The 14532-nt window shown below is 46.0% G+C and overlaps 1 protein-coding gene across 3 annotated transcripts; it reads right to left on the reverse strand.

The window, feature by feature from the left end:
* Positions 1-6995: 6995 nt before the first annotated feature.
* Positions 6996-13684, reverse strand: Rsph3 (Radial spoke head protein 3). Of its 3 annotated transcripts, none has more exons than XM_076372619.1 (9): positions 12519-13684; positions 12050-12131; positions 10721-10894; positions 10528-10656; positions 10084-10287; positions 9570-9732; positions 9302-9388; positions 8456-8634; positions 6996-7140 (listed from the first exon to the last, which is right to left on the reverse strand). In XM_076372619.1, the coding sequence occupies exons 1-8, from the start codon at positions 13274-13276 to the stop codon at positions 8462-8464; spliced, it is 1770 nt and encodes a 589-aa protein (XP_076228734.1). In that variant the 5' UTR covers positions 13277-13684; the 3' UTR covers positions 6996-7140; positions 8456-8461. The 3 variants fall into 3 exon arrangements, with proteins under 3 accessions (XP_076228734.1, XP_031825948.2, XP_076228735.1); XM_031970088.2 differs by having other exon boundaries at positions 7006-7137; XM_076372620.1 differs by lacking the exons at positions 6996-7140; positions 8456-8634 and having other exon boundaries at positions 9514-9732.
* Between the last annotated feature and the right edge of the window lie 848 nt (positions 13685-14532).

Genomic DNA, 14532 nt, shown 5'->3' on the forward strand with positions numbered 1-14532 from the left:
TATAGGTATATTCTATATCAATCTTTGCTCTAGAATATAGTAATTGATAACAGAAGAATAATATCTGGAGAACCAGCGGCAGTAACATGTACAGAGAAAAGTTCTCCATAACCCACAAATCAGTGAGGAATGAGTGTTGTAAATAATTCCTAAGAATTTTGCCACTATGGTGGCTGACAGTAGTTAAAAAGATATTCCTTTATGTTCTCGTTGCTTTGTAACACACACCACCATCCGTGACCACGTGACCAAAAATATTTCCTTACAGAATATGGTATTAACCAGTTAACTGTGTTTCACGAATACACACGTCATCGTAAAGCTTGGCATGATTATTTTGTCACATAAACATATAATTCTTCTCTGTTTCGCTTTGATCTTTCATTAAAATATACTCTACGCGCATTCGTCCTGCGTTCGACGAGTGCACGCTCCATTTTTTAATTTTATTGCGCGCAGAACGAGAGGTTTTTCCAACTGAGTTCCACAGTTAACTGGTTAATTAGCTCCCACGTTCGCGACGGCACTTGTTCCTTCAACTTCCTCGCGCACGATCATCAGTCCAGACGACAACAGTCGAAAAGCTGAACACCGCGGTTCGACGAATCGCGGTACGAAGATCGATCACGTGTTCGTCGTTTTCGCAACACCTTCGAGTCCGGAGCGTGTCTAATTGAATTTTCGCTCGGCGGAGATTCGGGCGTGACGCGCAGGTCGTGAAGGGCCGTCACCAGGAGCCCTGGACCGCTGGATGTTTGATGGGGCTATAAAAGCCTCATGTGAAAGGACATTGTTTGGCTCAGCTGCAAACCAATGCGCGCCGCGCCGAGGGCAGGGGGATATACAGGCCGAAAGGTGCATCTGAATCAACGATTGATTAGGAAATTAAGTGGCTCATTCTTCTCGCGCGCGTGCGTCGATCACGATCCACCGATACCGCGCGGATTTGCGTAATCGTCCGACGATCTAGACAAACCGGCGTCTCCCTCTCTCTCTCTTTCTCTCTTTCCTCGTCGATCCCGTTACGAATCGGACGATCGATTATCTCGTGGACGGGATCCCGGTTTAACGATAATCACGGTGCACGTGTAACCATTGAAACCGGAGACAAGAGAGTAACAATATCTCTGCTTATGAATTGTCTTGTAATTAATGAAATATTATTCTGGCGAAATGATTCGGCGACGCAACTTCCCCGGCGATTAATTCGGAATAATCCTGGAGACAGGATGGTGTCCCTTGCGAGCCTAATGATCCTACTTAACCGTTGCCTCGGGCAGCTCCAGTAATTACGCAGCCGCGGGTATTTTTGCACTAATTGCTAGTACCGACTCAAGTTCCCGGATTACGTTAGCTCTCGAGGTTAATACGCCGATTATTATCGGCTCCGGTTAAAAGGCTTTCAGCGTCATCGCTGCGATTTAGTTTGGCAGCAGTGATCGGCCGCTATTCACCGCGCCGAGGATTCCAAGAATTTTCGCTTAACGAGCTTTGAGAGCCGCGTTTAACGCTGCCATTGTAAACCGATCGCGATTAGATAGACCAGGAACTCCTTCTACTTCCCTTCGAGGCCACTCGATCTTCTTTGCTCGTTCACCTGTTACCTCGTGATACTGGTGTGACTCTCTACCGTTTGTTTGCGTTGTAATGTTTATTGCAAAGTAGAATGCATTCGTTGGACCAAGAACCACCTAACCAAGACCTCACCTAACCAAGACCTGTTACTTCGTGATACATTAAGCAACGAAGGTATTTTACTTAAATATTTCACATAACAATACAAAGTTCAATTTAAAGTACTAAATATTCAACTTCATAGTTGTATCGGATCACGTGGTGACTGAGAGTCACCCCTCGAGTGCAAAGGGTTAATTGAAAATGGTTTAAAAAATTGAAAGAAACGAGTTTCTCAGAAGTTTCACATCGCGTTATTTGAAACTAAATTAAAACAACAAAAAGAAGAGACACGACTCAGACCACTTTCGTAATTATGGGCACACATGTTCGTACAGTTATCGAAAGGATTGTCTTCGAATTAAAATACAAGTTTCGAAATACAAGTTCTGCACCAGCCGAAGGAGAACCAGAAGATGGGCATGGTTCTTGGCGCAGCGTGTCCTGCACGGGTGACGTGATTCATCCAGGGTGAATGGTGCCGGACCAGGGAATGACACGAGTGTTCACAAGCTGCACCATCCCCCGTACCAACCCCTATCTCTCTCTCCCTCGGAACTCCGCCACGAGTGTTCGCCATTCTTCGGTACCCCGTCCACGGCAAGTGTTCGCCACCCCTCGCACGGTCCGGCGACGATAAACACGCCGGCCTCTTCAAAATTCGTCCATTGTAATTTGCCCACCGGGTTATTACTATCTGTCTCTCGATTCTCAAGATTCCCAATGTTCCAGGAACCTCCCTGTAAAGTCTTTCTACGCGCAACCGACCGTCGAATCGAGATACAAGGAATTAACGGAGGTTAAAACGAATTTCCGATCGATTCTTTCAGAATCAACAGCGACTTTCGGCCTAAGAAAATTCGTTATCGTCCCGCTCGTCCTTTTCCAGACGTCGGTCGGATAAATTTCGGTTTCGCCCGCATCCAGGCTTGGTCCTGGGTTGGGGTTCCACCCTCCCTCGGCTCGTCTCTTTCTAAAATCAGGGTACATTCAGAGAACCGCGAGCCAGCAAGCGAGCAAGTGTTCCGCCGTGACCAATGGGCCCTTGCACGCATGTGCGCGCTTCCCAATGCGATATTAATATCGCGATTATCATCTACGTATTATCGCCGGCCCACCCTTAGTGGCACGATGCTCGAAACAAGCCTGCGAGGAACACCCTGCTGCACTTCTGCTCTTCGATTGTCTTACTCGCGGTGAACGCTTCGAATAACAATTCCCTGTAGGAACGACCGGTGTCCGTGGATATTCGATGGAACACGTATTCAGAAATATATTTTTCAAAGGGGATGCACAACGCGTTAAGCGCCATGTTAGATGACCGACGCTGAATTAGTTAAAATAATTGTAATATACAGGATAACCCGATTATAGTCTAACGCAAAGATTGTCACCTAAATAATTAACCCTTTGCACTCGAGAGGCGCCTCCCGATGATTTGACACAGTAAAATTATAAACATTGTATAATGCATCAATAAGTGAAATACTGAAATAGCTTTGTTCCTAATTCATGTATTTCTTAATAAACTAACTTTAAAGAATCTTGTTACATCTAATTGGAGAGTATTGAATGTTTCAAGTGAAAAATTTTCGAGGGTTAATCATTCCTGTTTTTCTTTACAAGAGAACTACGGAAAAACAGTCAAGATTTTCGCGAGATTCGAAGGGAGAGTCGCGAGAATTAAGTAAGCTTCATTAGAAATTAATGAAGTTATTGTGAAATTTGTTTATATTGCAATTCGAATTCACAATTCCCTAATGACATCTAGAAACTGCAATGAACGGTCCAAGAGAACCTAAGCTACGTTATTTTCTAGTGGTAAGTCACCTTGAAATACTTTTGTTAATACTTTGAAGTTTTTCCCCTAAAAATATTTGAATATTTTCTGATGAGATAACCAAGAGACCAGTGCATCGTTCGATTTCTAAGGTGAACGTTGGCGCGCGAATTGCGAACAGCGACACGCGGTGTCTTCCGGGTTTGGATCTCGGATGACGCGTTGCGCCGCGGCACCCTTCGCACGGACGTAACAAATCTTATTGTTCGTGGCCCTTTTACGAGATTCTATGTAACGCGACCACCGCTGGATGCTGCGGGGCGAGAAGCCTGAATTATGGTCGCCGCTGCGGGGAGGTGACCATAAAGGTGATTCGTCGCGGTTCTGCAAGTGTCAAAAGTCTGTCCCTAATAGCTTTCCCAACGAGACGAGGCCGGCTTATGTATTATTAATATTTGCCGGGAGTAGTCGCGGACGTTGGTTACTCGGTACACGCGAACATCTAATTTATATACGTTACTCGGCGGAAGGAATTTGTCGTTTGATACGGGATGAAATTTCAGAGATGTTAACCCTGCGTAGGCCCATGTAACTTTAACACTTCCACTGCCAAGTTTTTCCACTAAAAATATTTGAATATTTTCTGATGAGATAAACACGATATTTTGTGAAACTAACTCGACGAAAAATTTCTCAAATCGATGCATCATACGAAGTATAATATTAAATATCGAATTTTAGTTTTACTGTATGAAATCGTGTGAGTTAGAGTCACCTCTCGAGTGCAAAGGGTTAACACTAAATCTACAGTTCAGTTGACCTTTCGTTAATTCATTTACAATTGAGTTTGAACATCGTTGAATTCATTGCTTTGAAAATGTCTCAGAAACATCTGTTATCTTTTTAATAATTGCAAGAGGAGGAATTTAGCTTGATAGTTTCAGCGTTAAGGCTTAATTAGGACTGTTTTCTGTTTAGTACAATGAATGATCGAATTAGAATCGTGTAAAGGCACGCCATGACTTCAGGATCGTATTGGAGACACCCCGCAACGAAAATGTAGGTGCCTCGGTCACGTGGCGCCGACATATTGCCCGTGTCTCGTGTAGCCGAGTGCTCTGTAACACGACACGTGCCGCTCGAGTGGCCCGCGACGCGATCGCAGTCGACCCTGCTCCCTGTTTAACCATTAGGTACTGTTTACTCGATTTTAAGAGTCAATTTATTCTGCGAGCGGCTGCATCCAATACCGCCGACACCGCAATTTTCCAATAACATCGAGTAACAGACACAGCAACGAACTAGAGGTTACACTAAATTCACGGATTTTTTAGAAATTAACAGATCATCAATTAGAGTGACTAATTTCCAAGTTTTAAAAATTTGAACCGTTTCCTGAGACTCGAAGTTCATTTCAAATTTTTCTAAACATGTTTCAGAAAAACAAGAAAACTGAATTGTGCGGATGGCAATTTTCAATGAGATCAAGTTATTAAAAAATTCAGATATCATATTGTGTAATATATTTTAAACAGATAATCAATTCGAATCAAGTTTAATATTTTTTCAAATGTTCTGGCAAATAGCAAAGTTGAGTGTCTCTATAAAAAACGAGATTTCTCTTTACCAGTACGCAACGAGTTAAATCGATTTCCTGCAATTATTAATAACTATTTCCTCGATTTACATAGACGAACACGTTCTCTAAGAACAACGGAATAAAGCATAGACCAACGTCCGTGAATCTAGTGTCAAGAGAGCAACGAATAAAATAACATGGAAATGACAATGTCTTTCTAGGAAAAAGAGAAAGTTGCGTTAGCTTTTTCCTCTTTGTAAAAAAAACAGAATGCGTTTCGCAGGGATCGAAAGAGAGATCTGTCGAAATCGGCGGGACCCCGTGGAGATGCAGGTGACACGGGTCACATGAGGAAACAACGCGAAACCGCCCCCTTGTCCGAGGTCCGATCTGCGGCGGAGCAGCTTGGACCCCTTCTCGAGCCTCCCTAAAACACGACTCACTTGGCACACAAGTTCTCTGCGTATAATACGCGGTATCCGATCCCTGCCCCCCGCCCCCCTCGCCGCGTTCGCTGCTTAATTTAATCCAATACAATATGGGTCCCCTCACCTTCGCCGTTCACCGGAGGAAAGGGTGCGTTAAACAGGGGTGGGTGGCTTTTTAAAACTGTGCCGATCTCGATTCACCGTGAAACCTCATCCTATTATGATCGATCTAATAATCCTGATTGGGCAGGACAGGTTTTTTGCTTTCGCGGTGTACCACGAGTCTTGTCCTGCGTTCAATTTCGGGAGGGTGTATCGTTCCTACAGAATTTTCTTCGATTTCATCCGATCTTCTTTCCTTAACGCTGAATTTACCAATCAGTTGAAATGACTGTGAAATTTATAGCAACTTGAAGAGCGATTCTATCGAGATTTTAATTGATTTATAACTCAGTTTCGCTAAATCAATTTCTTCGATCATTTGTTAGAGAAACATCTGTTCTTTTTGAATACGGAGGAAGAAATCAGGAATGGGTAATTTCGATCTATCTGGTAGCTTCAGTGTCAGTGTTGCTACTGTGTATCGTTTCTACAGAATTTTCTTTGATTTCAACCGATCTTCCTTTTTCCTTAACGCTATCGAAACTTTAATTGATTTATAATTCAGTTTGCGTATCGCTAAATCAATTTCTTCGATCACTCCTCAGAGAAACATCTGTTCTTTTTGAATACGAAGAAAGAAATCGGAAACGGGTAATTTCGATCTATCTGGTAGCTTCAGTGTCAACGTTGCTACCGTGTGTCGTTTGTTGATGCCCAATTCCGACGAGCTAACTGTTCATTCGCGGACAAAGGAGGCACACCTGTTCCACGATCTTCGGAATCGTCGTTCAGCGTGAATCGAGGATCGCAATCGGCATTATCTATGCGCAGCAGACTGCGACGGCGCCGTCGATAATAAAAGGTACTTAACCGACTTCACCTGTACCCTTCCGTGGGACAGGTACGCGCAGGTCTAAAGTAATTTAATAAATGCGAAGCCAAGTCGCTGGGGGCAGGTGTCGATGGCGCCAGATTTTATATCCCCCAGACTTCTCGTCGCCGGACCGTCTTACGGCGATGACGGTCTCGCTTCTATTCCTCTTTATTTTTTCCGTCCTCTTTGCCTATCGTCGGCAAGCGATCTCAGGTTTTTCTTAATTGCTCGACGATCCGTCGCGCGCACTGGAGAAACTTTACGACCCTCGGCGCGGGATTTGTATCTGAATCTCGAGATTCTTCCTCCTCTGTTGTTCCTCCTCGGCTCGGCTGCGTTTCATTTGTGACGACAGACAGCGAGAGGGGGCGGGAGAATTACGATCGACCGTTTTAGCGACGCGCGCGCGTATTTTCGACTCGACGATTGTCTCTTCAGCTGCGCTGCCCTGTACAGCGCCGGCGATTGATGACGCAAGGGGATTGGTTCTCCGCTGGTTCGACAAGAAAGGTTAAACTTCGTGGGGAAAGGTAAACCGGACGAATGGATTTCGCGAATGACAGAAGAAGACACGCGGATACGAAATACTTGATTTATTCGGATTGCTGACGTGAAACTATGATCGGCGTGAATGGGACGCGGGCTGGTTCCGCGTTTCGAAGGTTCACCTTCGCTTGGTCGTTCTGCTCCGCGCGAGCACCTGCTGATAGAAATTACGAATTAAGAAGAAATCTTCGGATTCACCGATTAACACTAGGTTTACGGAACGCGTCAAATTGACGCATATTGGATTTTAGAAATATTTTGTAAATGTTTACGCCGATTTTGATTGATCACACTGACATGTACCCCAACTATCTACTATCGAATCTCCAGTTTTTACAATCTAAATAAACGAGCATCAATTCTTTTAGGAATAATAGAATGAAGTGGACAATCAATGCCCGTAAACCTAGTGTTAAACTACCAAGCGAATAAAACTCATCCCAGAATTTCTATTCTAAAATTCATTCGCTCAGAAGCCGATTTTCTGATATTTCTTTTCATAACTGAATATGTCGCATAATCATTTCAGAAGCAACATTAATTCTCAATCTTCCGTGGAACATGTGTCTTATCAATGAATAAATTTATTTATTTCAGTAAAACACGATCTTATAATTATTTCAAGTCGTCTCGTTTCCTCGGCAGTTCCATCATCGATTATTCGCCGATAGGGGAGGAGCGAGCGTAACCTCTTGCATTAGAAATTAACCTCTTAGGCACGACGCGCCACTATAGTGGCTCCGTCACTACCAATATATCATAGATCATACCCGATTGTATCACTAACTATTAAAGTAAACTGTTAAAGTTAAATTACGTGTATCATATCTTTCAGAAAAATTATAATTTAATTATCAGAAACTTCATTCCAAAATTCAGTCGTGCCTAAGAGGTTAATCCCGACATGGAGTCTTGTCTTTTCACCTATTTCCACCTATTTCACGGACGTGTACACCGATAATATTATCAACAATATCACACAGAATTATATATCCGAAACCAATCTAAAACCATCGACGCGTATAAGCGATTATCGGTAATTCTCGAACAAAAACGTCGTCGCGCGTCTTTCCAGAGCAAGAGGTTGAATTCCAGAATAATCCGGACAATGGTAGATCAATAATTAATTTCCGATTTCGGGCGGTGGTGGTTAGTGTTTGCCGAGGGGATCGGTAGCGCGGCGGTGACCTGTCACGGGCCGCAGCCCCGAGTAGATGGATTTGTCTCGCAGCTGTGTACACTGCTTAATGTAGAAGCCACCGGGGACGGGGATTGCTCCTGTGCTGGTAAGGTGTCCCTAAATCCGAAAGCTAACGATGATATGCTCGTTTCTCCGTCGAAGATCAAGCAGCGTTAAAGCGGTCGGCAAACGGTCGCACGCGTGCGCGCCGTGAGCGACGAGAAAAAAAAAACGGAAACGCCTCGACGATCGGCTATATAAATAAACAGGTTCCCCGCCGCTGTACACCTACGTCTCGCTAGATAACGTCGGCGTTCTCGAAAACCGCTGGCTGGTAGTTGACGAAATTCGGGTCTCGCCCGCCATCTTCTATGTTCTCCAGCGACGGCTTCTTTCTCCTCTCGGCGTCGTACTCCTCGCCCAGCTTCTTGTACGTCTCAGCCCGGTTCTCCAGGATCTCCTTGATGATCTCTGAAACATACGTGGCCATCTTGAAGATTCTCCCTTGAGTTTTCTTCGTTAACCTTGGAACTACCGGATGGGTAGCCAAAATGGCGTATAACGTATACATTCTAGGTCAAGGGGTTAAAGTGACTACTTCATACATAGTTAAACGAAATAAAGGGTGATTTCGTTGTTTTGCGGTGAAAGGTACAAGTTCTCTTTATCCGACGTACAGGTGAATAATCCCACCAAATATACGCTTAAGGTTTCTATGAAATGATAATCGACGAGAGACGCGGATCGAGGTGCAGGGCTTAGTGCGCCTCTATGTTCGAATTAATATTATTTACGACGTCGGAGGTGTCCGAGGAGGACAGCGAGGATTCGGCATGTCGCGACATAGTGGCACCAGGCCGTGGTCAATGATCGTACCTGAGGTTTACGACCGTCCGTTTGCCGATAGAAACTTTCTTTGGTTTCGAGGGGCCATAATGAACGGCGTGGGATCGCTGCTTGTACAATAGCAAGTAAAGCCAGCGTGGACAAGGCTGTTATTAGCGACGACGGGGCACAAAGACGGCCGGGCTTTCGGTGTTACCGATACCACCATAAATCCGGAGTCAATACGGCCGTGATACAAATCGAGATTCTCGCATCCCTTAAGCTACGACTAAGTTGCACGGGAGGTATTTACCCATAAGCAGCTCCCTGCTCTCGATCATGTTGCCCATTTCCTTCTTCACTTCGCTCATCAGCCACGGCACGAAACCCTCCTCCATATCTGCGCAAAGAGACACGGTCAGACTCTCGCGGAGCTACCGAGGAAAGGTAGTACGAACGATATAAACAGGCGTGCACCGATACCGACACTGGTTAGAGGATGTAAATAAAGAAAAATTAATAAACCTTTCTGATTAACTAATGCACAAAAAGTAGCAGTGTGTTCTTGCGAGTTCACGAACCGGCCTTGATCTCGTCCAGCAGGAATCCGGACATCTTCAGCCCTTCGAGGACCGCCGGAAGTAGTTCCGCGATGTATCCGGTCAGAAGCGTAGCCGCCGCGACGCGTTCCTCATTCTCTCTTTCGTATCTCATCGCTGTCTCGTGTTGCTTCAGTCTCTGATCCTGCAATGGAAATTGTATTAATAGTTTCTATTGAACTATTCATTCGTAACTATTTATTATTGATTAGAAACTATTACTATAATGGATATTATAATGATAGTTTCTATTGAACTATTTATTCGTAACTATTTATTATTCATTTATTATTGATTAGAAACTATTATTATACTGGAAATTAGAAGCTATTATTATACTGGAAATTAGAAACTATTATTATACTGGAAATTAGAAACTATTATTATACTGGAAATTATAATAATAGTTTCTATTGAACTATTCATTCATAACTATTTATTATTGATTAGACACTATTATTACAATGGAAATTAATGAATTGGAATCCTATCTTACTTTTTCCTCCCTTATTCTCCTCTCCTGCTCCTCGAGTCTCTTCTCCTCAGCCTTCTCCGCGGCGCGGAGTTCCATGAACTTCCTCTGTTGCTCCTTCAGCGCGGCGATCTCCTCCTCCTCGAGGACCTCTATCAGAGCCTCCTCCATCGTCTTCCCGACGAGCTTCTCCAAAATCGGCTGCACTTCGAAGTCGAAGTCGAACAGCTGTAAACAACGCGTCTTCGTCAACCAGTTTTCCAACTATAGACGACCTTATAGCTACAATCGTCCACGCTACTTCGTTCCCGTGTTCGACGCTTCTACTTCTATAGACCGCGTTTCGTTTCAATTCTAGCGTTTCTCTCGGTTCTCCTATGTTAAACGTCGGCGAGCGCATAAAATATTTAGGAGAGGCGGTGCATCAAGGGGCCACCGTTAAATATATTATTTATTGTAATGACTCACGTCACCGGGCTCGATTTGCGTGCTGGCGTCCTGGCCAACTTTCGGCGGGCAATATTGCGGAGTCGGCGGCCTGTCCAGGAAATACTCGGTCTGCGTCGCTGCGTCGAACTCGTCCGGTTTGTCGAACAACTGCTCGGCGTGATTAAAGTGTAATTAAAACGAATCGTAGGGGGTGGGGGCGGACGATCGTTACCTCTTCCAGAAAGACTTCTGTTTGCACTGGCTCGTGTTTCCGGCCGGGGACCGGCGGCGGTGACCCTGCTCTCAAAATCAGAGCTTTCGTGGCCTGCGCCTGGGCACGTTTCCTCGCCAAATGTCTCCTCCTCGCTTCCGCCTGCCTCGCCGCTATCGATTGCTCCCCATCGATCTGCGACGAGTACGCAAATATTTCACCGGGAACGAGACACGCGCGGCGAAAGTTCCCCGTAAGAAATTTCTATCTACCGTGAGGACGTTGAGCTTCGCTACGTTATCAGGGAATCGTTGATTGAAATGATTGAAATGATCTGATCGAGGATGCTGAGTTAACCTTCTATAGGCTCATGTAACTTTGAAGTCACATATCAGTATATTGGCGTCTTGATTTATTTCATTTTGCACTCGAAGTGGTGAAGAAAATTAAATAATCAGTTAACTTAAACTTTTATATGCTCAGGTGTGAAAGTTTAACGTCATTGTAACTTAAGTTACGAAATATATTCGTTCGATGAAATTATGGAAACTATTGAATACATTGTTTATTCGCATTCATATGTGCATATTTATTGATTTTTTACTGTGTAGATTTTGTTATAATCGTGAACAAAAATTCGGCCTATAGAGGGTTAACTTATTTCTCCTAACCCTTTGGCTACTGAATGTCAACGCGTGTTTATAGGAAAGTGTGGAACCATGAAAACACTGAACTACATTAGATCGATCTAAAATAATCAGATTTATATAGTAGATTTATATAATATATGACTAACGAAAGATGTAATTGTTGAATCAGAATTCACTTGTATCGGATCTAAAGGGGCTTCGTTTGTCAATAACATTTTATGGTACATTTAACAGTGCACGAAACGAAATGTTTAACACGTTGAATGCTATGGGGTCACCGGTGACCCCCAAGCAAATTGAGTTACTATAATTCACTCAATTAAACGGTGATTATTCGCAAACATTTCTATATTATAAACAATGCTACACATTGCGGTGACATTCAGTTTGATGAACGTGCAATGATGATCCAATCCAGTCAAATGATTTAATATTGTATTTCCTCCATTTTGTGTATTTTGCTCTATGAAATCGTGTGGCGTTCAACGTGTTAAAGAGCATTTAGGTGCCGACAGTAGCCAAGAGGGTAAATATCTACAGGTACAAGTCAGCTTCATCGAAACACTGGACGCGTATCGCAGGCGTCAATCGCATTTCTCAAAGGGACCAATGAAACAGCGTCGTTTCCGTCCGCTTTTTATTACAGTAGCATAAACACGGAGATCGGGAGAATTAACCGGTAAACAGGTTAATTACTTACGAGCGTCGGAGCAGCGGCGAACGTGCTCCCCCGAACGACCCGTCGATCGAACATGATGTTCCCCAGAGGAACCGGTTGATCGCTGAAAATTCAGAAAATAACGATATCGCTCGGCAACCTCCGTGGGGCACAGTTAGCAACAAAGTACACGATTTACGGATATAACCGTTGGGCGAGCGGCGAGAACTTACGATAAGCGATCAGCGGACAAGCGAACTATAAACACGCGACACGCGATTACCGAGATTTTTGCATCGTAATCGATACCCGGTGAACCAGTGCCTCCATCATGATTTCAACGAACAGTAAAAGGTCCATTCTACTTTTAAAACTTCCACCCTCTCCCTTCCTCCAGCTACATCTCCCTCGAGCATACATTTCGCTCGACGGTAATACCTTTCCTCCCTTCGAACGACTGAAGGAATAAAACGTCCTACAGGCGATACGATCGAAATACGATCGAACTTACATCGCGTCGCTCCTCTTCGCGATCCTCGCGCGCTCCTCCAAGGTCGCCGCAGCCATGGTCGACGCGTTCATCATGCCGAGAGTGAAATCGACGGTGGCCTTGAGGGCAGCCGGACACCTGGCGTTGTGGCTGCTGTGACGTACTTCCGGCTTCCTGGCCAGCGACACCAGAGATTTAAACCTCGAGCGAAGAGGACAAGCCTCCGGCTCCTCGGGCTCGCCGGGCCCGATGCCGAGGAGAGCCGCGACTTCCGGCGGCGGCATCAGAAACTCGCCCGTCTTCACCGTCGTGATGAACGGCTTCTTGCGGAACGACTGGCTCCTCCTCGCGCTCCTGCGTTGCTCCTCGCGCTCCTGGTCCTGGATCCTCTTCAGCTTCGCGTTCAGCACCTCGTTGAAGTCCTCCGTCGACAGCGTGATGCTCGGCTTGATGGCCGGCACCTTCTCCGAGGAGCGCACGCTGTCCTGGCTCCTGCTCCGCGACTTCTTCTGCAGCGGGTTCGCCTGGCCCGACTGCAAGCTCGCCTGGACCAAGTGGTCGTTCGATCTGCTCAGCCGTTTCCGCTCGAACAGACTGTGGTCGCAGTGCTCGAACCGCGCGGCGTCCGAGCCGTTCATGTCGCCGTTCACGTGGAGCAACGGCAGGTTGCTGTCCAGCCCGTCTTTCTGCAGGATCGTGAACGCCGGAGGATCCTTTCGCTCGCGGCCGAAAGGATCCCCGTTTACGATCGGCGCCAGCGTTGAAATTTCCGCCGGCATCCCGCGCTTCGTCTCAGAACCGTTCGCAACTGGTTCCTACGTGCATCCTGTCATTGGCGACGCGACATCCTCCTCGATGAAGTTCCTCACGGAAGAAATCGAGAGGAACTTCGGAAGTCTAAGCTCTTCGAAGTGGGGACGGTCGGTTCATGGTCAGACGAGCGGTCGGAGCACGATCTTACCGGTGATCTCTGGGTAACGCTAAACCTCTGATAAATCTATAATAAGTTCACTTGTTCCCGACGCGTGGGTAACGTTGGATCTCGACTCATCTGCAAAGGTTTAACGTTTCTGACAGGCGATCGACTCAGGGAATCTCCGCGTTTCACCGGAAGGTGGACCGTTTCGAGTCGCACGTTGCCGAGCGCGGAAAGCGGACGGCGAGGGTGTCAGCGCGGTGTTCACGGCCTTACTAACCGGCTCGCAACACCGCGGCCGAGTTCAGAGACTGGACAATGTCCTTAGAATCGACCGACATAGACCGCAGACAGGGAGCGCGAGGTATATATTTTTACCGCGCGAGCGGCCACTCAATAACGCTGACCATCGTCAACTTTGCGCATGCCTAAGTGATGCCGAGGGGGCTCGAAATCGGTGGTAACTATGACCACGTACGTCCGTCCACGTTCCCCGCAACCGACGCCGGCCGAACTTCGCCGCTCACCCCCTTGCCGTGAACCTGTTCAAGGTGAAGCACGTTACACGCCGACCGTTCCCCGTGACGCCTCGCGCGAAGACTAATAGCTCCGCTTTTAATCGCGTCACGGCGACTGTAACGGGAACTTTTCAATCCCGACTGTGCGGAACTTACGCGCGATCCGAATGGATTTTTAGGCGAGATCCTCCGACCGATACATGCTAATTTGTTGCGGGACCCTTAATCGCGTGCTCGATCACGCCCATTCGTTGATTAATAACTTGCCACCCCGTCTTTGATTCCGATAATGCGAACACGTTCCTCGATGTCGAGGTATGAAGGTTACTAAGATTGATCCCCCTGTTCCCAGGTAGTCGCGATTATTTCGATATTTCAATCGAGAGTTTCGTCGTTGATCGCCGCGTTGGTCAATTGTTTCCAACTTCTTTTCTAAGTTGGTCAGCGTACTGCGGCTGTCCTTGGCGAGACACGCGACACGCACAATGGAAAACCACGAACCGTGGCGTGCACGTGTGCACCGAGCAATGAGAAGTAATACGGTTTTCGACCTGAATTTTGGATTAGTTTTACGCTCGGTTAAGGGTGCAACGGGGGAGAA

This window comes from Nomia melanderi, chromosome 12 (genome assembly GCF_051020985.1).
Source record: "Nomia melanderi isolate GNS246 chromosome 12, iyNomMela1, whole genome shotgun sequence".
Lineage (NCBI taxonomy): Eukaryota > Metazoa > Arthropoda > Insecta > Hymenoptera > Halictidae > Nomia > Nomia melanderi.

Coding starts and splice junctions, on each gene's coding strand:
- Rsph3 (XM_076372619.1), bottom strand. CDS start 13,276: ATGCCGGCGGAAATTTCAACGCTGGCGCCGATCGTAAACGGGGATCCT. Junction 10,895..12,049: donor TCGCCGCTGCTCCGACGCTC/GTAAGTAATTAA, acceptor TACTCGTCGCAG/ATCGATGGGGAGCAATCGAT. Junction 8,635..9,301: donor GAGCAGGGAGCTGCTTATGG/GTAAATACCTCC, acceptor CGTATGTTTCAG/AGATCATCAAGGAGATCCTG.